We start from the raw sequence: 25,497 nt of genomic DNA on the forward strand, positions 1-25,497 counted from the left end.
TACACAGGGAAGCTGCCAAATGTACAAATCCCTTCTTAAGTTCAATGCCATAAGCCTCTCACCACTGAGCCATTTTACATATTAATCCCTTTGTCAAGTTGCCCTCCTCCTACCATCAAGTAGCCCTCAGAACTTGAAGATGAGGTCACCCTAAAAGTTACTTAAATGAACTAACAACAGATGAGATTAGAAGACAGGGTGTTTCTCAAAATCAAGGCAAAAGAATAGGGCAAGGAAATCTAGTGGAGGCTAGATAACATGAATGAAACATGAGCCTGATCAGTGGTATTAAGAATACCACCAATGAAAGAAGAAAGTTGAAGACGAATGAAGAAGTTTTGAACAGAAAAAGGAGAGCCAGAGGGACGAAAAAAAAAACATTTGAAGAAAAATGTTCTGACCATGGGCCATGAGGATAATGATGGCATTTCAGACAGCTCAAAATGATAAATCATTGCAGTTTGTTTTAAGAATTCTTTACCAAAACCATTTTAGTGACATTAAATTGTTTAAGTGGGCCATCTGTGGAACAGTGCAGCAACTGGATGGGTTTATGGACCAGTCTGGTACATCCACTAAAATAGCTACACCTGCTACACGGAAGCTGTTTGCAACTTTCCTTTGCCAATCATAAATCTGGTTAATCCCACCTTTCTTGTCATTTTAATTTTCTACAGATTACTTAAACCAGAAGGAATGTCGGTGCACTAAATTGTTTCCAATTTAACAAAGAAAATATCTTTTTTTAAAAGCACAAAGGCCATATTCAACTTAGACAGCAGTCTTAGAACTTATGGTTCAGTTTTAAATCTTCTCTATTTGAAAGATTTACATAACAAAATCAGAGCAGAAAACCATAATGAGTAAGCATAAAAGAGACTGTCTATTCTTATTCTACTCAAAAATTTGCTCCCTGGAAATAAGACATCAAATATTTTATTATTTAAGTTTAATAACAATCACATTAATACACTGAAATAGAAGTTATTGCTTATAAATATCAAGAATGATAGCAACAACAATAAACAGTTATATAGGGCTTACTCTGTGTTAGGCACTATTCTAAGTTCTTTACATACATTATTTAATCTTCAAACAACCCCATGAGATGTGTCTGCTTATTATTCCCACTTTATAGATGAAGAAACTGAGGCACCAGGACAGTAAGGAACTTGCCTAGGATCACATGGCTAGTGAGTGTCAGAACCAGGATTCAAATGCAGGCTGTCTGGCTCCAGCATCTGTCCCCTAAACCACTATGACATAGGTTCACTTCCCCTTTGACCCAGAAATACTAATTTAACCTGTGTGTAAAGAAGGATTTCAGGGGTGAGCTCGGGGTGTTTCTGAACTTCATGACTGCCTCTCAGTCTTCCTTTAGTTCCCATCATTAGCGTTTAAGGGAAAAAGGGAAAGAACGCTTGTGAGTTTGGTTGGGGAAGAAAGGAAGAGTCCAGTTGGCAGGAAAAGTTGGTGACAGTATTCCATCCTGCTTATTATAATCAGATCTCCTCTACTTACTTATATAAAATCTTTCTTTTGAAAAGCCCAAAAGAACTTCTCTTGCAATAAACCATCAATAATTGTTACTGGCTTCCTATTTCTTCAATTTATGGTGTCACTGTATTTGTCAGACATCCCTGAATGATCACTGTTTTGTGAACTGTGAACTAGCTTAGTGATGAGAGTACAGCTTCTGAATTAGTTTCTGATAAACTTCACCAGACGGTCTGGGAATAATTATTACCCTTAGTCCCACAGCCCCACACACCACATGTCAACACCAACAGAAAATGCACGGTGCAGAATCGTCACACTGAAAAGATAGATGTAGCCTAATGACATGGAAAGAGATGCCAAATCGTTTTAAACTTTAGAGGGGCTGGCCTTGCAAGATTTAATTAGCTTACAGTTGAGAAGCAATTTGAAGCTTCAAATTACAGTTATTTAGAGGCTCTTGAATTGTTCATCATTTTACTTTATAAAACTACAATATGAGGCAGACTTCTTTGGAAAAAAATGATTAGAACTAAAAAAAAAAATTCCTTACAGAGAGGCAACAAAAGGAGTGGAAAGAAAACCAGCTTGGGAGCCAGACGGCCCCAGGTTACAGCTCCACAGGTGTGATGCTGGCCTACTCATGTTCTTTGCTGAGCCTGTTTTCTCTTCTACCAATTATCACTTATCTCATGGAGTTGTGACAGTTAAGGGAACTTGGTAAAACGCCTGGCATGGTGTCATTGCTTAATAAATTTTGGTTTTCTGTTCACTGTTTATACTAATTCTGAAATTTTCTCTTAGAGTCCCCACTTCTGAAATCCACTTCTCCTTCCTCTTCACCTCTACTCTTGCTTTTCAAAATCCATCATCACTGGCCTGACTGCAACAGCCTCCTAACTTGACTCACTGCTTCTAGTTTTTCTCTCAGTCACTTAACCCAACTTTAGAAAGATGACCACCAATGTCATCTTCCTAATTTACAAAAACAATGAATCCCCTGCCAGCAGAATGAAGTTCAGAAATCTGTGCCTATTCTTCCAGATTCATCAGTCACCACTTCACTCACTCCTGATCCTCTAACCAAACCAATACACCATGTTAGTGGCGTGGCCTTTACGCAGATTTTGCTCTTGTCCTAAAACGCCTTCGTTACCTTTTGTGAGTTTTTACTTGTTCTGTAAGACCTTTTAGAAACATCATCTATTCTTTCAACACATCTCTAACTCTAAAAGGAAAAAACAGAACTGCATTTTACTAAAGGCTCCATGGCAATTACATAAATTTCTATTAGCATCTCTCTCATTGCACTCTATTTGTTCTATATCATTCTCTTTGATAGGCTATGAACTCCCTAAGGAAAGAAATTATATCTTATTCATCTTTGTATCTCCAGGGTGTAGAACAGTTTCTGGCATCTTATATAGTACATACTAAATAGGTATTAAATGAGAGAATGTCCATGCAGCTTTCCCCAATTAGTTTATTCTCATCCCTGATTCAGCCTATCAGCCATTAGCCATTATTACATTTCTACATTTTGGTTAACCATTATTTTTCCTCTATTAGAAATTAAGGAATTCTATCAATGTGGTGGATTGAACTAATGAGTATTTTCTGCCTGTTACAAACACACACAGTCTCGAAAATATAAGAAAAATGAAGTTTAAAAGATAAAAGAGTATGTTGATCAAGTGTCAGAATGAAGAGGAAATAAAAGCCAGGGCTGATCAGCTATGAGTTGATGTCAAACTGTGTGATAGGAGGGGAGTTGGCGATCTGGCCTAAATATATCTAAGAATCCGATCCTTGTGTGTGTGTGTGTGTGTGTGTGTAAAATTATGGAAAGGGGCCTCAAAATTGTAACACCTATGTGGCCTTGGGTTTACATAAGATTAGAAGCTGGAACTGAGACTCCTGAATAAAGCCAGACCCTGAAATGACTGCCCTCCTCTGTGAGAGGGGTTCTAGAGACCTCTGCTCACTGATCTAGGCAGCAAAAAAGCTTGTCTCTGGCCAGGCTCTGGGTTGAGGAAAAGTCTACCCTGAGAAATCAAAAAACCCCAAACTCAAGCCATGTGTGTGAATTCAGTCTGACCACAAACTATCCTTCTGGTGAGGAAAAGCCAAGCTAAGAAAGACATTTAAAAACTGGCTCTCTATCAGTAACAGCCTTGAAGTTCCCAGCAGAAGAAAATGCAAAGCTTTTCCAGAGGGACGCTTCAACAATCCGTGCTACAGGTACTCCCACTGACAAAACACCCCCAGTGAAGACAAACGCACATTCCAAAGTTACTCACTAACAGGAGGAAATGATATACCATGAGGGAGAGGCAGCACATATAACAAATAGGAAGATTAGCTTCTTTAGAACTTGAGATAATAGAGCAATCTGAAAACCAATTATGTTTAAACCATAATAAAAAAATAGAATACCATAAACAATAGATTTGAAAAAGAAGCAAATAAAATTCTAGAATTTAAAAAACATTTTTTCATTAAAAAAAAAGGACAGGCAAACAACATATTAGATACAGCTAAGAAATCAGTGATCTGAAGAAATTACTCAAAATGGAGCACTGAGCGAGAAAGGAAGAAACGACAAGATAGGTGAGGCACAACTGGAGTGAAGCTGAGGGGCTCGTTTTGTAAGCGGAGGAGCTATTTATTTCAACTTTGTGAAGCCAAACAAGAATGTTATAAATTTAAAGATAACCACTAAAAGAATAGAAATGGAACATATAACTTCCAAACTAGCCAAGGTTAAATATCAAGTACGACATAAAAAATCTTGATATGCATCTAAATGTACAGCCTTAAATTGCCTACTGAAAAAGTAAGATTAAGCTTCTTGAGTTAAATATTCAACTCCAAAAAGTTAGGAAAATAATATACTCACAAAAGTAGAAAGAAGGTAAAAATTAAGAGAATAATCGAAACAGAAACTTTAGAGTATCAACTAAACAAAAAATCTGGTTCTTTAAGAGACTACTGGAGATGAAATAGAAAACTTCTGGAAAGATTGATTAAGAAAAGTATACAATAGTAGAAATAAAAATACAACATTAACATTGTACAGATACAATAGAGAATAAAAAACTATATGTACTTCTATATATGATATACACTCTCTCTCTACATAAAACTCATATAACTTTTATAACTCTGTGCTACTAAATTTGAAATGAAGTGACAACTTTTCTAGAATAATATAATTATTAAAACTGACTCAAGAAAAAATAGGAAACCTAAAAACACTTATAACCATTAAACAATTGGTATCAATGGTCAAAAATCCATCCACCAAAAAGCACCAAGTCCAGATGTTTTAAAGACAAGTTCTATTAAACCTTTAAGGAACTCAATACAGATTGTTTGGGATGAGAAAAAGACTAAAAGCTCCCCAACTTAATTTATGAAATATAACTTTGTTACTAAAACCATATAAGGATGGAAAGAAAAAGTTATAAGTTAATCTAATTAATGAACAGATTTCTATAAGTCCTAAACAAAAAATAGAAAACTGAATCTAGCAATGTATAAAAATACCATATACAATAATCAATAGGGGTTACCTCAGGAATGGAAAGATGTTTAAATATGAAAATATCTGTAATGGAATCCACGACATTAACAGATGAAAATTAAAAAACATGATCAATTCAATAGAAAAAAAGCATTCGATAAAATTCAACACTCACTAATGATAACAAGTCTTAGCAAAGTAGGAAAATAAGCACTTTAATCTGTGATTGAGTTATATTTTTAAATCCTATATTAGTCAGGATGGATTAGGCTACAGTAATAAACAACCCCCCAACCTCAGAAGCTTCACATAACAGCAAAAGATTAGTTCTTGTTCACATTACAAGTCCCACGGGGCAGCAAGAGGTTCTGCTTAATTCTAGTAACTCAGGGACCCAGAATGGTACACTCTTCCATAATCACCAGGGCACTGAGATGGGAATATGGTGACTGGTACACTAATTTCTAAACCTTCCTTCTGAAGTGACAATGTCATTTCTGCTCATCTTTACTAGCTAAAGCAAGTCACATGGCCAACCTAATAAAAGGGGTAGGAAAGTGAAATTCTACCATACGTCTGGAAGGAAAACTGTAATATTTGGAAACAATCCCAATGACTATCTGTGGTATAATAAGAAATATATATTTGGTCTTTGTCCTCAGTTCCTGGCACAGAGCTCATAAAATCCTCGGAATCTTCTGAGTGATAAAAGTGATAGGCACATTTCTTTGTTATTCATAACAAGCCTCTTTTAACCTTACCTGAGTTTATGCTAATAAGGTGACTCTTGGTGGGCCTCTAGATACATCAGGATGGGGGCTGGTTGCCAGAGGAACCAATCATGTGGTTAAATGGTTGGAACTTTCAACCACCAAGGGCCAGTGATTTAATCAACTGTGCCTACTTAATGGAACCTTCATAACAACGCCAACCCAATGGGGTTCAGAGAGCTTCTGGGTTGGTGAACACATCAAGGTGCTGGGAGGGTGGTGTGCCCTACGAAGGCTTGGAAACTCTGCTCCCCACTCCTCCATACCTTGCCCTATGCATCTCTTCCATTTGGCTGTTCCCGAGTTGTATCTTTTATAATAAACCTGTAATAGTAAGTAAAGAGCCATCACTGAACCTCAGGAGGGGTTTGTAGCTGGTTGGTCATAAGTACAGGGAGCCTGGGCACCCTGTATTGCAGTGGGCGTCCAAAGCGGGGGCAGCCTTGCGGGACTGAGCCCTTCACCTGTGGGGTCTAACGTCTAACTCCAGGAGTTAACGTCAGAACTAAATTCAATTACTGAGCGCCCAGGTGGTATCGGAGAATCTGAGACTATCACATACCTCACACACACACACACACACACACACACACACATAAAAGCTTGACAGATGATTACTATATATACTAGAGTTGAGAATCATTGTATTCAATTATTTACTTTTGTTTTTCTGTACTTTTAGTTGGTACTAAAAGGGAAATATAAATATACAATATTTAGTCAGCATTGCTTCTAAATTTCCTTCCACCTTTAGTTTTCTTCTAAATCATTATTTGTCATTTAAAAAATACTTCCCATTTTAGTAAGATTTGTTTTTTATTATTAGTTTGCAAATAGAAGCCTTGAGAAAAAATAATAATTTGCCAAGAGAACATCATTACCCGTGGTTCTAAATGTTATTATGTTGTCTTCTGCCAGGAGCTGCAGTAACTTTTCAGACAGTAATCTCCCTAAAATATTTACATTCTGTGCTGCTCTTAAAACCATTTTTTTCCAACTTAGACTTAGGTAACAGGAGATGAAATTAGTGCATTACATTTTAACAAGACAACATAAAATTAATGATAAACTGCATAAGTAAAGGAAAATCACGGAAAAAGGTCAGTGAATATTTTTAAGTCTTTCATCACTCAAATCAATTAAAAATTGAAATTTGTATCATTTTTACTTTTTCCGTTTATAGATTTACTGTTACTAAAATTGAGACTAGTTAAAAAATCTAGTTGATGATGTATGTATAAGACACACAGAATTCAGGTCATTCTACCATAATTGGCTCTAGATCTGCAATACTAATAGCACATCTTATGTAAAGAAAGCAAATATAGAGAATTAAGATAGCAAGGAAGCCAAAGTACTGAGTAAGAACATGCTGTTTTTAGAATTTTTGCTAATGATGATTACATTTTAAATTCTTCCTAGAGTTTCACTAGATACGGCATTACTCATATTCTGTCTTTAAGAGATATTCAGGATCACTGAAGTATGCAAAGAGGACACTGTGAGAAGTTCATGATCAAAGTTTTCAAGATTCATTAATGAACTTTTCTAGGCATTCCTCAGTCTACTCAAGGAAGATAAAATTCTATAATATATAAATCTCTGTTCCTTAACAAATCTATAAAAATTAACTTACAAATAAAAACGTTTGAATTGCATACTACTTTCAAGAAAATAAACCAAACTTAGTTCACATTTCACAAGAAGATGATGATTTTTCAATATTGAAAGTAAATTCATTTCCATGGCTTAAATGAAAATTTCAAATAGCAGTAGGACTTTTGGACGAAGAAAAAGTTTTAAAAAATAATGCTTACCATATATGGCTTCATTTGGATGAGAATAAGAAATAAGCAATTTGCTGAATAATTATTAGCAAAGCACAAGGCAAGGCATGAGATATAGCAGAAATGAAAAGAATTATGACCTCTGAGAAAGGTATTAGTCAAGAGTTTCAAAACTAGCTAATCCTGTGGATAGTGTATAAAAATTACAATAAATGAAAGTAATTTGTATCAAGAAAAACTCTCAATGGAATTAGATGCCTGAGAGGTGCCTGCAGTGTACTGATGAATGGCATATAATAAAGTCAAGAGCACATGGAATGCGTTTTGCGCTCTGACAATGCCTTGGGAACTCTAAACTGCAGCCCTGATCAGCCCTCAGAGAGGTTCTGGGAGGATGTGGTAGTTGATGAAGAAATTAACAACTCCAAAGAGGTGGAAATACTGGCATAGTAAATTATAGTAGAAATGGCTTTTTTTTTTTTTTTTTGGCAGTTATTTTGTATTCTTCCACTACAGGTTATAAACAGCTGGAGAAAAGACACAGCATCTACCACTCCTGATGAGTTCTTTGAAATGCCTAGTGCGAGGTACTGCACAGAGTAAACAACAGCTTTCCCACTTGCCGGAATGTTCTTCCAGCTCTTCACAGAGCTTGCCCCTTCTCGTCCTTTGGGTTTCAGTTCAAATGTTACTTCCTTAGGGATGCTTATTCTGACCACTTCTCCTAAAGTAGACCTTTCTGTGTACCTTCTTATCACTCTGTGTATTTACTCTATAACACTTACCTTATATTTTTTTATTTTTTGGTGAGGAAGATCATCCCTGAGCTAACATCTGTTGCCAACCCTCCTCTTTTTGCTGAGGAAGACTGGCCCTCAGCTAATATCCATGCCCATCTTCCTCTATTTTATGTGGGATGTCTGCCACAGCATGGCCTGATAAGAGATGCATAGGTCTGCGTCTGGGATCCGAACCTGTGAACCTGGGGCTGCCAAAGCGGAGTGAGCGAACCCAACCACTGTGCCACCTGGCCGGCCCATTTTGTTTTTTGAAACGTGCTTTTGTTTCCTGCCTCCCTACTAGAATGTAAACTTCAGGAGCACAGGGGATTTATTTGCCTTGATCATTGAAAATATTCTCAGCACCCAGAACCATACTTGGCACATAGTGGGCACTAATAAATATTTATCAAAGGAATGAATGAGCAAAAACACTAAAAAATGTTTTTACACAATCACAAATGAATGAGTGAATAAGTCTTTCTTCAAAGGAAGACATTTATAGTATTTTCTATACCTTTTGGTCTAAATTGTATAAAGTCCAATTATGCCCCACATCCTCAAGAATTTATAGTTATTTCCTTAAGAAACAAATACTCATCAGTTCTCCCAGAAGAAATATCAATAGTTACCTACCAAAGAAGAGAACTCACCACTGGTGGTGGCATATCACTAATGCAGAGCTAGTAACGATATTTCATTATGGATAACTCAAAGGACTAGCATTTGCTTTAGTCTGCACAGCACCAAGTATGCCGACAACTGTTTTAGAGGTCATGTAAAACAGCGTAAGCTAAGGAACTAACAATAATATCTTTGTGACTAAGAAAACAGATATACCCATATCCAGCCAGACTTCTTCAGCTCTGACCTCCAACAGAAGCTCAGTGACAAACTGTTTACCTCCTAGGAACCTAATGATGTCCTGTAAAGGCTGAATATGAAAAGGTGTTTTCAATAAATAGTCATTAAATATTCACTATTCTTTAATGTTTGAATCATTCATTCATATTGAAAGAGTGAATCACACTCTCCCAAAATAATATCCTTGACTTAGATTACGTACTTTCATGGTCTATATATGCTTACAATATAAGCCTTAAAAGTAAATTAGGTTTCAAAACAATTATTCTAGATAAATCAGCAAAATATGGAAATTTCAAGTAGGTTCAAAATTCAGCTTGGCGGGTTAGTAACAATATCACTGCTGCTGAACATGCAGTAAGCAAATTATTAAGTTACTAACTTTTAAGGGACTAAGTACTTTGGTCATATAATGCCTGTGGTAACCCTATAAGATGGGTTAGCACGGTTACCTCCATTTCACCAATAAGGAACCTGGGTCACAGAGAAGTTAAATGACATGCCTGGGGTCTCACTGCCAGCAAATGGCAAGGCCGGAATTCAAACCCAGGCAGTCTGGTTCCAATGTGTGTGCGGTTAACGACTAATCCATCCAGTGCTATTCCAAGGTGCTTGCCTCCAAGCAGATTGTTACTGGTCCGTGACCAGGTAGGTACCAAAACTGAGGGTAAGTATTCAGAAACTTACACAGCAATTTGACATTGCTGTGACATCCAAGTATGTGATCGCTGGACTCATCTTATTGGACAGGGTACAGACCAGTTTAGGGGTTGTCAAAAGCACATGAGTAGCATGTGGCCCTAACTACGCACTGGTACTACCTACAGTTAGTTGAGCAACATACTGGTCTTAGACAAACAGGAAAAGTAAAATAAAAGAAAAAAGGAAAAAAATATCATGTGGTACTTCAAATAGTTTGAGAAGCCCTGATCTGCACTAACCTCATTTGAATTCTCAGAAAATTTTCCCCTCTCAGATGGGAAAGAACACTGGGGGCATCATTTTTTGCCTGCCTCCATCAGACAACACATACAGAAAGAATTTGGAGATTTGTTCAAGTTTACATTTATAAATTTAGTACATATTTTAACAAAGATGTTATATAAAAGGATTTCAATATGAAATATATAAATAATTTGTTGCCCTTACTGCATGAAAATATAATGCTTACTCATTTAATGTATGTAAAAAATACCTACATATACATCCATCCACAACTTTGTTTTCAGTTCCACCTCCAAAAAGACAGCCTTTTTACAAAAGGCTAAATACAATGAAAAATATTTAATTCACATTTTTAAATTGTAAGACACACTCTCTAACCCTCAAAATCAGTTTTCCAGAATCTAACTCCTTGTTTTGTCTGTACAATTATTTGGAAAGTGATTTAAATCAGATCAGAAACCATAGGGAAGGAAATTTGAGAAAGTAATCTTCCATTTGATTGAGAAAATCAAAATATGTCTAAAATAATACAGTGATATTGAATACATCTACCATCACAAAGGAAACAATGAGATAGTCCATACATATTGATTTTCAACATAAATGACACACATCCCTTTAAAGACTTTTTTTTAATGGAATGCTCCCTAAAATGCAGTACAAACTTCTCTGTTAAAGAGCATTCTGGACGTGATTCAGAAAACTTTTGTTAAGGACTATAAAGTCTGAAACAGAGACCTAACATGGTGTGATTAACTGAAACACAGTAAGCTGTTTACTCCCAATTCTGGCACTGGGCTTCTAGGATCTCTTTTCTAGTCACCTTCCTCGTGAACTTCTAAGGAGACACTTGCACTTACTTCCATCATCTTTTCCTACCTTTTCGTTTTTAAAAATCTGTTTCCCTAGGTAACTACAGAGAGGGAAGAACTACAGAGAAGAAACACACATACACCCAGGCATGCCTGCACACACACAGACACACACACACACACACGTGCACACCAGCTTTAAATCACTGAGCTTAATTTACACACAATTCAAGTCCACGGAATTTGCCTCTTCTCAAGCATGCAGTGCTCTCCTGCCTCACAGGCCTTTTCCTCCTGCTTCTGAGATTCGTTACAGATGGCTGAGGCTGGAAGTATGAGGTCTGGATAAGTGGGGCACTACTTGATCTTCCATCATTCTGATAAGAATTCTATGAGGCAGAGAAAAGGCATACGCCATTATCCTCATATTTTTTTTAAATGGAGAAACCGTAGCACAGAAGGAAAGTTAAGCTACTTCCCCAAGGCACCCAGCAAATTAGTGTCAGAAAATTCAGGTCTTTAAAACCCCTGCTCTTCTCATCAGATAACAATACTGCCTTCCCTCTTCTCCAGTCTTTCTCACATATATTTTATTCAAGTACGATATATATCTAAATTGTACTTTATGTGTAGGCATTGCCAGATACCTCAACCAAATCATCAAATTATAATTTCCTATTATGTTTTCTTTGAAATGTCAGCTTTTGAAATGACACCCATAAATCTTTCAAACATGAAATTAGTAGGAAGAGGAGAAAAAGGATGCTTGGAAGCGAAAAATAAGAACAGTTTCAATGACTTTGCTTGGGTGAAAAACCAAAAGATTGAAAAATAACAAAAAAAAACAGTCCTGGGGTGAGGGAAGAAGGTTCTTTTTCATGGACAGTGTTTTGCCTCTGTGCCTCTTCACGCAGTAGGGGGAGCTACAGTACTATTCATTAGGGTTACAGGAAGGCTATAAGTGAAAAACAATCCAATTCGTTTCTAGGATATCCATTTTCTTTTGCATTTTCAAATGGTCCTTTTCTGTTTTTAAAACGTTTTTCCTCCATGTCCTGAGAACTTTCAGGCTGCACTACCTACATTCCTTTTTTTCTAGAATGACAGAGGGTTACCACCTTCACTGCATATTCTTTCCAGGCCATTTTGGGGAGGATATTAGGAGATACAGTTGCACAAAGCAGCCTGCTTTCCTCTGCCCCATTACTCAAAAGGTTTCCTCTATAATCTATAAATTTATTTTTTAGCTTGGAAACAGGATTCTCCTGCAACTGAAAATTTTCCAGAACCACCACGGGCATATGTCTTTAAGTTTTCAATTATAATACAGCAGAAATTACTGTTAATAACCTCTCATAAAAATATGCTATTTGTAGAAATCAAAAAGAGAACAAAACAAATTTTATTCAAAAATAAGGAATTAAAATCCAAAACTAGTAATTAATTTTGAGCAGGAAAAAAATTCACCCTTAAGAGTATATAGGAATCAAAGAGGTTCACCTTTACATAGGGGGCACTGTGTTTAATATTACTGTGATGGTTATTTTATGTGTCAACTTGACTGGGCCACAGGATGCCCAGATACCTGGTTAAACACTATTCTGGGTGTGTCTGTGAGAGCCTTACTGAATGAGATTAACATTTGAATCAGCAGACTGAATAAAGCAGACTGCCCTTCCCAATGTGCGTGGGCCTCATCCAATCTGTTGGAGGCCCCAACAGAACCAAAGGCAGAGGAAGGGAAAACTCACTCTCTCTGCCTGTCTTTGAGCGGGGACATTGGTTTTCTCCTGCCTTTGGACTTGGACTTGGACTCAGACTCAGACTAGGACTGAAGCTTACACCATCTCCTGGTTTTCAGGCCTCTGGACTTAGACTGGACCTATACTACGGGCTCTCCTGAGTCTCCAGCTTGCTGACTGCAGATCATGGGACTTCTCAGCCTCCATAACCGTCTGAGCCAATTCCTTACAGTAAATCTCTTTATATATATATAAAATATATTATTTTTAATAATATGTAATATATAATATAAAATATTATAATATATAACATATATATTATTGGTTCTGTTTCTCTGGAGAACCCAGACTAATACATTTATGAATTTCATGTTAACTTGTTTTGGTATAAAGGAAGCAAAAAAAAAGAATGTTGACTTATAATATTAATTCCTTTCTAGGTAACAACACCATACTTGGGTTTTTTGGTAAACCATAGGCATAGTTTCCAAACTTATTTACATAAAAAAATCTCACCTGTAAAAACTGTGCTTAGTTTTTTATCTTTGACTCTGTAAGTAAATGCTAACATGATGACAAAAGAAAATGAGGCTATCACCTCTATGTCTTCCTGCTGTCTGGAAAAGCCCATTCTAGACTTCACATGACGACCCACATGGCTGCCTTTATCTACTCACTACTGAAAGATATTCACAGCTTTTACCAAAAAAATGGCTGTGATCTACTTTACTTGTAACTTTGAAGATACAGAAAGACTATAAAGAATCATAATATAGATTTATAATCTGTGAGACAGGGAACTTCAAATCTACAAAATTCATTAAGTAGGAAATTTATTTATTTACCTTAACCAGACACCTTAAATAGAGAGTTTTTTCAGGCTAGAGCACATAATTAAACAAATTTATTGACTGCCTACTATGTCCTGGGCCAGGGAAACAAAAGGTGTGGTCTGTGAGCTGTTTGTTACTGTCTACAAAGAAGACAGGCAGCTAGGCCAGAATGTAAGTCAGCTTGATCACCAAGCACACATTTTTTTCCTAACAAGAGTTTTTCAAAGAAGGAAGGAGAGTGTTGATTTACGTCACGGCACAAGTTCCTTATCTCACTGCAGATGGCCACTTTGAGTAGCATTGTTCTACGCAATTCTAGGTGCTTTCACACAAGTTATTTTGTTATTTATAATAGCTAACATTTATTGAATTCTTGTTATGTGTCCAACACTTGTACTAAAATTTAATCCTCACAACAACCCTGTGAAATAAGTGCTATTATTATTCCCCCCTATAAATGAGAAAATTGAAGCTCAAAGTTTTCACAGATAGTAAGCGGCAAGCTGGGATATAAACTAGGCAGTCTGGCTCTAGAGCATGCTCTTACCACTTCATTGTACTGCCTCTCCTTAAATCTGAGTCCTCGATTCAGTGATGCAGACACAACTGTCTCCATTTTAGAGTTGAGAGACAATGTTCCTAGACTGTGTGCCGCCCAAAGATAGGGGTCATACCTAATTCATCTCTGCATATTCTCTCTGCCAGCCTTTAACGCTGTCCCCGAGCTCACAGGCATTGTGAGGAAACGCAGAAGGGTCACCAAACATGGTCTCTACCCTCATCAAGCTCATATCCCCATGGAAGAAATACTACCAATAAGTAAACCAAGTGCAAGGTGAAAGGCCCGCCCTGCCCTGTGCTTGGAAGAGTGAATGTGAGGGCCAACATGTTCTTTTAAGAACATACTCCAAACTCTAAGCCTTGAAGGTGGACAGGTCTAATCTCACAAGATTGCAAATGCCCTCACGCCTTATTCCACCATTTGCCCCCTAAGGAGATACGGGAAGAGGGACAAATAGGTAACTTTCTCAATAACAATGTCTACCCATGGACTCCCTGTGGGGTCGGGCTTCTGCCTTGGGGAGAGGGCATGAGGGACCCAGCAAGGATTAGACAAGTAGGATCCCACAGAAAGCAAAGTCAAGAGTGGTTTATAAATTCAGCTCTCCAAGCATGGGATTGAGAGCTTCAGGGTCCAGATACCAACCACGCAGCTGGTCTTCCACAGAAGTGACCTTTATGTTGCTTGAATAAAGTAACCAATGACACTAATCCAAATTTGAAGTTCATTATAACCAAAGTCTTGTTATTTGAGCAGCTGTGTTTCTTTGGTGGGCAGCTGCCTACAGGCAAATCCTTCAAGGTCATGGCAGAGTCTGCAGGGGTGGGAGAGACTGCAGTGGCAGCAGGGAAACAGGCTCATTAAGTTTAGGAGGAGTCTCCCCAGTACATATCTACTAGAATAGTACACTGTTAGGAGCCAAGATTTTGAAATCTGGCAGGTCTGGTTTAAATGCCCATTCTGTCCCTTGCAAACAGTATGACTGGGGACAATTTATCTATCCTCTGTAAGCCTCAGTTTACTCTTGTAAAATGGGGATAATAAATACCAACCTTGAGGAGTAGACTATAAGATACACATAAAGCACTTAGCACAGAAACCTGGCGTAAGACTTAACAATAAAAATAACAACTGACAGAGTCCTTACTGTGTGTCCTACTAACTAGAGTCCTACTGAGTAAGCTCTCACACCTATTAACTCACTTACACTTCACAATAACCTGATGAGGCAGCATGGTGGACCACATTATTATTCACAAATATCCCCTGCTCCTTACCCTGTGGGAGAAGAATACATCCCTGCTCCAATGACTCTAGGGTCAGCCATAAGACAGACTTTGCCCATGGAACTGAGCAGGTGTGATCCATCCCCGCAGAAGTTCTAAGAGGCACCCAGAGTTTCCATTACAACACTGACCCTGATGACGGCATGTCGACCTGCATCCTGGAATGAAAAAGACAGAGTAGAGCTGCTGCCTACCCATAACCCACATGTACCACGAGCAAGAAGTAAACCCTCGTTGTCATAAGCCATGGAGATTTGGGGATCATTTAGTACTCTTGATATCCTCATTTTCAGCTGCGGAACTGCAATAATGATGGTACCCAGGCCTGGGAGATATAGATCTTGCACATTTAAATTAAATTTTAAAATCTCTGATTTTTCTCATTGGGCTATTCCCAGAAAAGGACCACATTGTGGTTAGTCACTAGAGGTAACTCAGAAAAGGTTTTAACAGGTCTTATCAGGGCTCTAGGGTTTGTACCTAGTGGTATTTGGTATTTGAAACATCAGAAAATCCAGTTTCAATTCTGTAATTTAATATAAAAATACCACATCTGAATTTTTACTTCTTTGCCTTTTTGTACCATATGCTACTCATTGCTGCACTACTCTCCACTTGCATGAGTTCCCTGCAATGGCCAGGAATGGGGTGTGGATAAAGCTTGAGGTAGGGGTATGGGGGTGAAGAAGAGATGTTTCAGCTTCAAAATGCCAGTCAAAATTTTAGCAGTCTAATTTGGCTGGAGTCAGAGAAACTGAACTGTGATAGTGGTAAGGACACTAATGCTGTGTTAAGTTTTTCAGTAGAGGAAACAATGACCTGATGATAAGATCTGGAAAGAAAATCCTTATGAAGGTGAACAGGGAGGGACTGTGATGTCTGCTAGGAGATTTGGGAACACTGATGGAGGTCCTTCAACTAGGTGTCAGCAGAAACTGGAAACGTCTCAGGGCCTGTCGGTTCATGAGACAGAAGGGACTCAAGGAGAATCCTGGAGGATTTGAGGGGCTAGGGAATTCAGGCTCATGGAAATGGAGGCAGAAGAGCGGGTGGCAAATTGGAGGGCTTGCAGGATGAGAACAGTATTAGAGGTTCTGTTCTAGGGTGCAGAGCAGAGTGCCGTGTCCCTCCAAAAAGGAAGGCCCATTTGGGGAGTTCCTGGGGCAGAGTTCAAGAGGCACTAACGGAGTTGGGGCTTAGGTGAATAACTCAGGGAAAATACCATTGTTTTGCACTAAAATTGAGGGCATTGACTAGAAACTCAGCCATAAAAGGACATTATCCATTGAGAGAGTTAAATGGGGTGAAGTGAACTTGATGGGAGAAAAATAGAGAAAAATAGATTTACATTAAAGGATGAAAAATAAGAATTCGCCTATTTTCTTAATTCCAAGAGGCTTAAAAAAACATTAAATGTTACTAAAACTAGGCTGCATATTGGAATCAAAGAAATAGGAGAGTTAGAAAAAAAGAGTAAATTCAAAGGGCTGAAGCCCGCTGAATGGAAACAGAAAAAAAAGGAAGAGAGGAGACCCAGAATATCTAAATCAATGTTAAAATAATTAACACAGCACTGTAAATTATAATTTATGTACTTCATCTGGACACTTTATACTCAAATATTCTTTGATACCACTGTAAAAACACAGGGCCTGGTATACTGCCTCTACACAACAAACATGGATTGACAAGAAGGCACACCACAAGAGAAAAGGGGTAGTAACCCTGACGATCAGGGGTTTGGCCTTTGAAGGAGAGTCTTCTAATCTCTCGAAAGCAGAGAACCAGCCAGACCACACTTCTGATGCAGGGTGGCCTCCGGGAGGAAGGGAAAGTACCTGATGTTACTGTCTGGCCTCACAGGAGTCAGGGGGGCTCCCCAGGCCCCGTGCCAATTAGCGTGGCTTGAGGGGAAGGACAAAAGGCGATGTATGGTAAAAAAAAAAAGATTCCAAAACTGAGAATATTCTAAATAGAAAAAGCGAACTACTAAACAAGACTGTAACTTTTGGCATTTTAACATATCCGGAGTGTACTAAAATGCCATGTGATTGGCCACCATCTTAACCATTTGCTGAGGATGCAGAATAATTAAGTTAAAGGTGCATGGATTGGGGCCAGCCCAGTGGCGTAGTGGTTAAGTTCGTGTGCTCCACTTTGGTGGCCTGGGGTTCACAGGTTTGGATCCTGGGCGTGGACTAGCACACTGCTTATCAAGCCATGCTGTGGTGGTGTCCCATATAAAGTAGAGGAGGATGGGCATGGATGTTAGCCCAGGGCCAACCTTCCTCAGCAAAAGAGAAGGATTGGCAACAGATGTTAGCTCAGGGCTAATCTTCCTCACACACACACAAAAAAAGTGCATGGATTGTCAGAGCCTGACAGAACTGAGCTGGGGTCCCAGTTCTGTCACCTACTAAGAAGCCTTGGGAAAGATACTCTTAGAACCTCAACTTCCTCATCTATAAAAGGGAACTAATAAACACCTCTTATACCCGAGTGGTTGAGAATATGCTAACATGTGCTGAATAAACATTAGCTTCCTTCCTAAGGGATACAAGATCCCACGGCAGGAGTCATATCTCCAATTTCTAAACAAAAGTTATTGGAAAAATTAATGTTTCTTCACAATATACTTTATAGCCAGCATAACTAAAATGACATTAAGCAAGAAAAGCTAGCAGTATTTTTAAATGTAAAATCATTCACTCATTCGTTCAGTATATTTTATTGAGCAACTGTCATGTGCTAGGCACTGTTTACTGTTAAAATCTCATTCAAAATTCTAAAAAACACCTATTTAGTAATTTATGTATTAACTATCATTGATGATACTACAATTTTGATTACAAGAAATACTGATGTGCATCCTGGATACCATAAGGAAAAAAATAATACAAGTTACTCACAAATTAACATCAGAGAGAGAACTACTGAATTTGACATTCTGTTATTTCTACTCTCAACACAAATCCGATATGCTTGGCGTGATCTCCCAGGTGTAGTGATGGATGCCAAATCAATGTTCTTGGGCTTATCAATTGGGATTGGCTCTATTTTTTGTCCCCTTTCTCCCTTACCCAAGGGGCTGTTACTTAAAGTTTATATGAACAGGAGAGTACTTGTGACCTTCTTTTAACAAGAACTAACATTTGAACAGCTTCAAAAGCACTTCCTTTTTTTTTTTTTTTTTAATTTTATTTATTTATTTTCCCCCCACAGCCCCAGTAGATAGTTGTATGTCATAGCTGCACATCCTTCTAGTTGCTGTATGTGGGACCCGGCCTCAGCATGGCCAGAGAAGCGGTGCATCAGTGCGTGCCCGGGATCCGAACCCGGGCCGCCAGCAGCGGAGCGCACGCACTTAACCACCAAGCCACGGGGCCGGCCCAGCACTTCCTTTTTATCATCAAACTTAATCCTCACATTAAGTAGGCATTTTCTCCTTTTACATATAAAGAAACTGGGGCTCCTAGAAAATTAAATCACTTGCCCAAGGTCTTGGCTAATGACAAAGCTGTAAGACATCCAGGATTTCTGACTGAAAATGTTAGGTTCTTTCCTGTCGTTGTATGATGACTCAAAAGCCTTATTTTATAAGCATTTCAAGAGTTACCAGAGTTTGGAGGGGGTGGGAAATGCACAGATTATTCACAATAAAAATGCAGCCCAGAAGAGAGGAAAAAAATTGAAAGGCTTTAAGAATTATAAAACACTGTAGATAAGATTCTCAGTCATCAGAAGGTAGATATTCATTTTATGCATTATAACAACCTAGTTTCTTTTCTCTCTCTCTTTTTTTTCAAGACAACAGATAGAATGAGTGGATGCAGGGCAAGCAGGTCACAGTTCTACAGAAGTTCTGAATAGGAGAGAAGTAAATGAAGATTTGCTGCACAGATCTATTTGCCAGAAACTTGTTGGCATTTACAGGTGTTATGTAACCTAATCTAAGAGATTCAGACACAGAGTTAATACTTGGAAAGTTAGATGTGTTTCAGAATAGCTGAAGGCTGCTTTTACAGTTGGACTATATTTATAGTACTATTCTTGTCTATGGCCACATCACCCTGAACGCGCCCGATCTCCTCTTGCATAGTACTATTCTTTACCTTTCTAAACCAACAGTCAGATATATGCCAAAGCAATCCATAGGTATCCCCATAAAAGATCCAATTTAAGAATATCAGAGACACAATGTTGGTGATGGTAATAAGTCTAGACACAGACAGATGAAATCTCATTTTACTGGGGCAAAATTCTGAAAACATCTGTTTCTATTTTCCAGACATGATATGAAAACAGAACAATCGATGTATCAAAGTGACAGACCATGCCCGATGATCGTAAAAATTGGTTAATCCTAATTTCACCACTGTACATCATTCCAGGAGAGGTGTGACACTAACCTGCAGGAAGAAATCAGAAGAGTCTGTAATTAAGACAAAACAGTACATACAACAGGATGAAGGTTTTCTAATTTCACTTTCATTGCCCCCAGTTACTGAGGGCTCTTTTCAAAATTGCTTTTTGCTTAAACTAAATACAGAAGAAGCTCTCTTAACAGATCCATTGGATTAACTGACACTCTTCTCTTTGTGAAACATACCTGTTGGGAAAGGCAGACCCATGTGTGTAATCTTTCAACCCCCTCTAGGCTGCGTAAGAATAGGCCTTGGGCCTGGAACATTTCCTTACCAAGAAATAAAGCAAGAGTCCTCACAGCCTGTGTTGGACTTGTCACCTGTGAGAATATCTTTCCCTGTTTCAGACTCAGTGTGTGCTCCTCTTTGTTCTGCTTAAATATGTGTGTCATATGGCACCTGGTCAACCCCACTACCATATCAGTTCCCTGTGGGGAGAGGATAGGGTCCTTCCACTAGAGCACAAGATGGGTGCGTGCAGGCCAACTGCCCTGTATGGCTTTAAGCACAGTTCCCCAGGCAGCTCCAGCCAAGATCAGCCAACTCCAACCCACTGCACAGATGCACGAGAAATAATGCATAATACTTTTAAGCCACTAAACCTTGGAGTGGTTTGTTATGCAAAAAAAGCTAACTGATACAGAGTCATCTTACACAACACTGTGTTCTGTGGTAAATACCACTCTATGGAGAAACTATAACATACTAAAGTGCATCACCTATGAATTTTGTTCCATGTAATTTTTGAATTTTGCTCTCATGTAATTTTTATATGAATTAAACTTCATGTTTGTATTCAGTCATTTTATATCACTTTAGCAGCATTAGATAAACTCACTTGATATGAAATAATACTGATAACATCATGTTTAATATCCCAATACTCTATTTCTAGGCAGGCAATAACTGTCATAGAACTATCATTAGCTCTTCTCGTCATAAAATTTTCAGTATATTCATGTAACTGAATGTTTTTAATCATCTGATTCTTAATCTTCTTTGTGGTCAATAGAGACTACATTATTTGTGAACTAATCAAATTTAAGTATTGATTATTCTCATTTCTAGATTTGATGAAGTCTAAAAGACAGTATGAACTAGTAAACCCTCATTTGCAAAATACCCTATTTACACACCAAAACAGGTAAAACAAATATGGTTTCGGTAAAAAGAATCTCTTATTTCCTTAGGAAAGCTGAAACTAATTCCTTCTACATGTAACAGATAAAATAACAAGAAACTATCTTTTGATAATTTGAGACATAGAGGAAGGGAAATGATATACGAGATAGTTATTCATCAATGAAAAGTATTTAAAAATATCCCTCCATTAAGTATATATTATCCACACACACACACACACACATTAGCGTGGATGGATGAATGGGTGGACGGATGAGAAAGGGAGGGGGAGATTAGGATGTAGAAAGTGGCAAAAGACTGTTAGTTACTCTCACCCCAACAACCAAAACAAGCCTGAAAAACTAAAAATCATAGTATTTAAAAACCCATCAGAGAGCTGAGGATGCAAAAAGACCTAAATGAACTAAATTCCAGAAATGAATGAGCCCTTCATAGGAAAGGAGAGACCCACAGCTGCTCTTATTTCTAGCAGGACAGAAGGAAGACAAAGAATCGGCCATGGGTGGGGGTAAGGAGAAACCTGCCTAACTTTTAACAGCTGCATGTGGGTAGAATGATAGACCAGAATTCTGAGAAGCCCCCCTAAAAAACAAGCCTCCAGCTGTCTGCCAACTTTTTCTCATGGGTCTTCACTAAGTGCGGGGGGTAGTATACTGAACGTAATGGGTGGAACTGGAAAGTCGAGAGAAACTCATCTAAGGCTGTCTGGGATCTCAGCTACTAGAGGCTAGGGGTGACCAGCAGAGCTGGCACAGACTTTTCCAAGAATTCCAGGCCTGCACAGAGTGTAGGGCAGCCTTCCTCAGTAGGCTGGGTCAGGTAGCCAGGGAAAAAATGATCTCCCAAGGCACAGAAAGCCAGGGGCAGGACTGACAACAAAGAGAACTCCCTAGTGGCCCAAAGACCTGGTATCTGGGCTACAAAGCAGAGAGAGATCTCTCACAGTTTGGAAAGCCATGCGTCTGTAAACCTGCTAAATTTTGCCAGTGGTCAGAGCTCAAGCCCTGCTGAAGGGAAGATCTGAGCTTGCCCTCAAAAGACTAGTTAGAAACTAAATCACACTGAAGCTACTGCCCTGGCCCCAGCCCAGCCACAGACTGACTCAGCCCCTGCCTCCACTGGCCTAAAAGAAGAAGGGGCATGCTCTTTTCTGGTGGTAAATGTTATTTACTTCAGGCTTTACTGTTCTTTACATGCAGTGTGTGGTATGCAATCCAAATATTAAAGACACACAAGGAGCAAGAAAGTCAGTCACAGGTCAATAAAGGAAGATGCAGAGATGACCCAGATGGATAATTATTTGCTATATAATTGATGCATATTCTTTAATCACCAGCAGCATTTCCTTCACAAGGATACATTTAATAAACAGGTAAATAGTCCTCATACTCAATGAGAGGTGTAGAAAGCTTAATTTTTTTTATTTTTTACTAAATAAAATTTATTTTCTTTATTATCCGGGACCCAGATTTTTTTCTCCACTTTTCCACCATGCCATCCTTAATGTATAGCTTTGGCATTCACGGTCTCAAAAAAGCTGCTGTAGGGGCTGGGCCGGTGGCTTAGTGGTTAAGTTCGCACCCTCTGCTTCGGCAGCCCGGGGTTCGCAGGTTCAGACCCCGGGAGCAGACCTATGCACCGCTCATCAAGCCATGCTGTGGCGGCGTCCCATATAAAGTAGAGGAAGATGGGCACGGATGTTAGCTCAGGGCTAACCTTCCTCACACACACACAAAAACAAAGCTGCTGTACTTCCACGCATTATATGTACATTTTAGGCAGAAAACAAGGAGAGAGCAAAGTGCCAAAGGACATGGGGCTAAAGGAGCAAGTAAGCTGAGTCTGCCCCTTTTAAAAAGCTTTCCTAGGAGTACTATCAAGCGAATTCCACTCACATTTCATTGGCCAGAATGAGATCATGTGGCCATCTCTAGCTATAAGGGAGTTTAGGAAGGTATGTCTACTCAGCTGGGCTCGCTCTATCCTCACTGAAATTCTGCTAAAGGAAGAAGAGAAAGATGGATATAGGTAAGCAATGAGCAGTGTTTGGCACAGAAAGTAACATAAAATCTTGCCCAGCTTTTCTGTTAGGTTGCAATCCAACTACGAAGAGACACACACTAATGAACACCCTGCACTAAGGGAGACAAAGGATTTTCTCTTTGGTAAGCAGCCCATGTATGCTATTAATGTAGGCTTAGATACACATCCTTTACCTGAAAGAATGTTTCCAGCATCATATAATTTGAAGAATAAACTTTAAACACAGATAGCAATTTTGGAAGTTTACCTAAATTCATTACATACAAAAAGGCTCCTAGGAGTCAGTACAAATGTCTGGCATTTTACCTATCGCGTATATCAACACGAGTGAAAGTAGGCACACTTGTTACAACTCCAAGTAGCAGAAGAACAAACACCTGCACATGTTCAATATTCTAGATGCTTACCAGGAATGGTAGGATAAGCCAGCTGCTACTTTTCTTCTTGCCCAAATATTTTCCAAATATTAAGCTATTTTTGTTATTGCAAAGAGGTAACAAAATTCACAAAACTAAGCATTTAACAATTGGCTACTATATTTATGACAGATGGCTACATTTACAATTACTAACAGTCTTGCTACTGTTTGAATATAAAAACTAAAAAAGCTACATAAATTACATGCTCAGTTGCCTTACTTCTAATTTAACTTAAGGGAACAGAATTAATTTGATCTAACTATTTTAAATATTTGCCAAAAGGATGAATTCAATGATGTATGGAAGAATAATACTGAATTCACTGTCTTCTACTTCTTGCCACTAAACAATATATCAGCTTGCTTTTCTACTGAAATTGCATAAAATAGATAGGACAGCTAATTTAAACAGTTGTTTGCACATTCAATATTTATAACCCAAATCTTGCATGACTGACTGGAAGCAGTGAGTTAGAAGGTTTAGCTCAGCTGCTGCCTGGAGTGATGGATGGCCTCGAAGAATTTCTTGTTCACTGACCAGATCAATCACATAACAGAATAAAAAAAAATAAGATTAGCCTTAAACTAGATTCCCAACATTTCCATCTGTATGCAAAACTGTTGCAGGAAGAAATGTATCATAAAACATCATGTGAAGCTACTTAAAAACAATAAAAATCCACCAGAGACACTATAGAATGTAAATAAAAAGAAAGGGTAACTGGATGATACTCTAAGTTTTAACTGAATATTAACTGAAACTTTATTATATCTATAATACAAAACTGTTGTCAATTTATAGTTATATCTTGATCGTGTTCAGACTCATAAGTAAAAAAATTTACAAATCATTGAAAGGGCTACAATTTTTTTGGCAGTATTTACAGTTAAATTTTATTTAATCAAACTAAACGGTAGTGCTGTGGCAATTATTATATAATGCTGTTTTTAATTATTCCAATGGCTGTCCTACAAAATGAGTCTGTTAAGGAGTGAAGAAACATCTGATGTTTCAAATTACAGTAATTCATTCATCAATGGTTAACTCCAAAACATCTGCATTAATGAGGGAAGGCAGGGGCCGGCCCCGTGGCTTAGCGGTTAAGTGCACACGCTCTGCTGCTGGCGGCCTGGGTTCGGATCCCGGGTGTGCACCAACGGACTGCTTCTCCCGCCATGCTGAGGCCACGTCCCACATACAGCAACTAGAAGAATGTGCAGCTATGACACACAACTATCTACCGGGGCTTTGGGGGAAAAAAAAATAAATGAGGGAAGGCAGTAGTACTGCCTATGGACTATGGCCAGTGAGGCTCTTCCCCAGTGTGTGCTAAAACGGGTTTTGAGTAGTTTGTGAGAGTCCATTGTTAGCACCCCTTACCAGCTCTTCATTCAGTGATGTCAAGTTGGCAGCTTGACAGCAGCCATGGTGGGGATATTTACACCACAGAAATTAGCAAACGTTAAATATCAGGGATCCTCAAAACCCCACCTCTACCCTAGAGCTAACTGGTAAACATTCACCAGAACGCGGCAGTGTGAGCTCATTCCTAGACTCAGGGTGGGGGTGGGCTAGGAGGCTGAGGGGACCAAGAGCTGAAAAGCGTATGGTTGAGGTCTTGCTGAACAGGTGCAGGAGTGGGCAGGCTCAGACCCTGGATAATCCTGAAGGTGCCTTGGGTGTCTAACGATGTCTGTAGGTAGCAACCAGGACTAAAGAAATGGCATTTGCCACTTCCTATAGCCCTCAGGCAATCATCTTCTCTTCTTAAGTTCACCCCTACTAGGAGCAGAAGTGAGAGAAGAAAGAGGAGGAACAGATGGAGAATTACAAGAAATGAGAAAGAGAAGGAAAAAGAAAATGAAAAAGAAAAAAGAAGTAGAAGGCAAAGGGCAAGAATAAAGAAAGATGGAGAGAAAAGAGAAGAAAAAGGAAGGAAAAAGGAGAAAGTAGAGGAAGAGGAAGAAGAAACAGAAGATGAAGGGAAAGGAGAGAAAAAAAGAAGGATGAAAGAAGAGGGGGAGCAGGAAAGCAGGGAGGCGGAGAAGGAGGAGGAGATATTCAG

At 38.7% G+C, this 25,497-nt stretch overlaps 1 protein-coding gene and 1 long non-coding RNA gene across 13 annotated transcripts in view; both read right to left on the reverse strand.

Moving 5' to 3' along the window:
* Positions 1–25,497, reverse strand: part of CFAP20DC (CFAP20 domain containing) — a 225,505-nt gene that overhangs the window by 168,589 nt on the left and 31,419 nt on the right. Inside the window, exon 1 of one of the 12 annotated variants that reach the window (XM_087431259.1) lies at positions 15,395–15,737. The exons of the other annotated variants lie outside the window; for them this stretch is intronic. Coding sequence (XP_087287385.1) covers positions 15,395–15,462 — 68 coding nt within the window. The 5' untranslated portion in view covers positions 15,463–15,737. Of the gene's footprint in view, positions 1–15,394; positions 15,738–25,497 lie in introns of those variants that run through there. 12 annotated transcript variants of the gene reach the window in all.
* LOC147917060 (uncharacterized) lies at positions 19,633–22,967 on the reverse strand. Its single transcript, XR_015552238.1, has 2 exons — positions 22,866–22,967; positions 19,633–19,812 (listed from the first exon to the last, which is right to left on the reverse strand). It is a non-coding gene; the product is annotated as an uncharacterized LOC147917060 (long non-coding RNA).

Source organism: Ceratotherium simum, chromosome 5 (assembly GCF_057802395.1).
Source record: "Ceratotherium simum simum isolate JZ-2026a chromosome 5, ASM5780239v1, whole genome shotgun sequence".
In the NCBI taxonomy this organism is placed as follows: domain Eukaryota; kingdom Metazoa; phylum Chordata; class Mammalia; order Perissodactyla; family Rhinocerotidae; genus Ceratotherium; species Ceratotherium simum.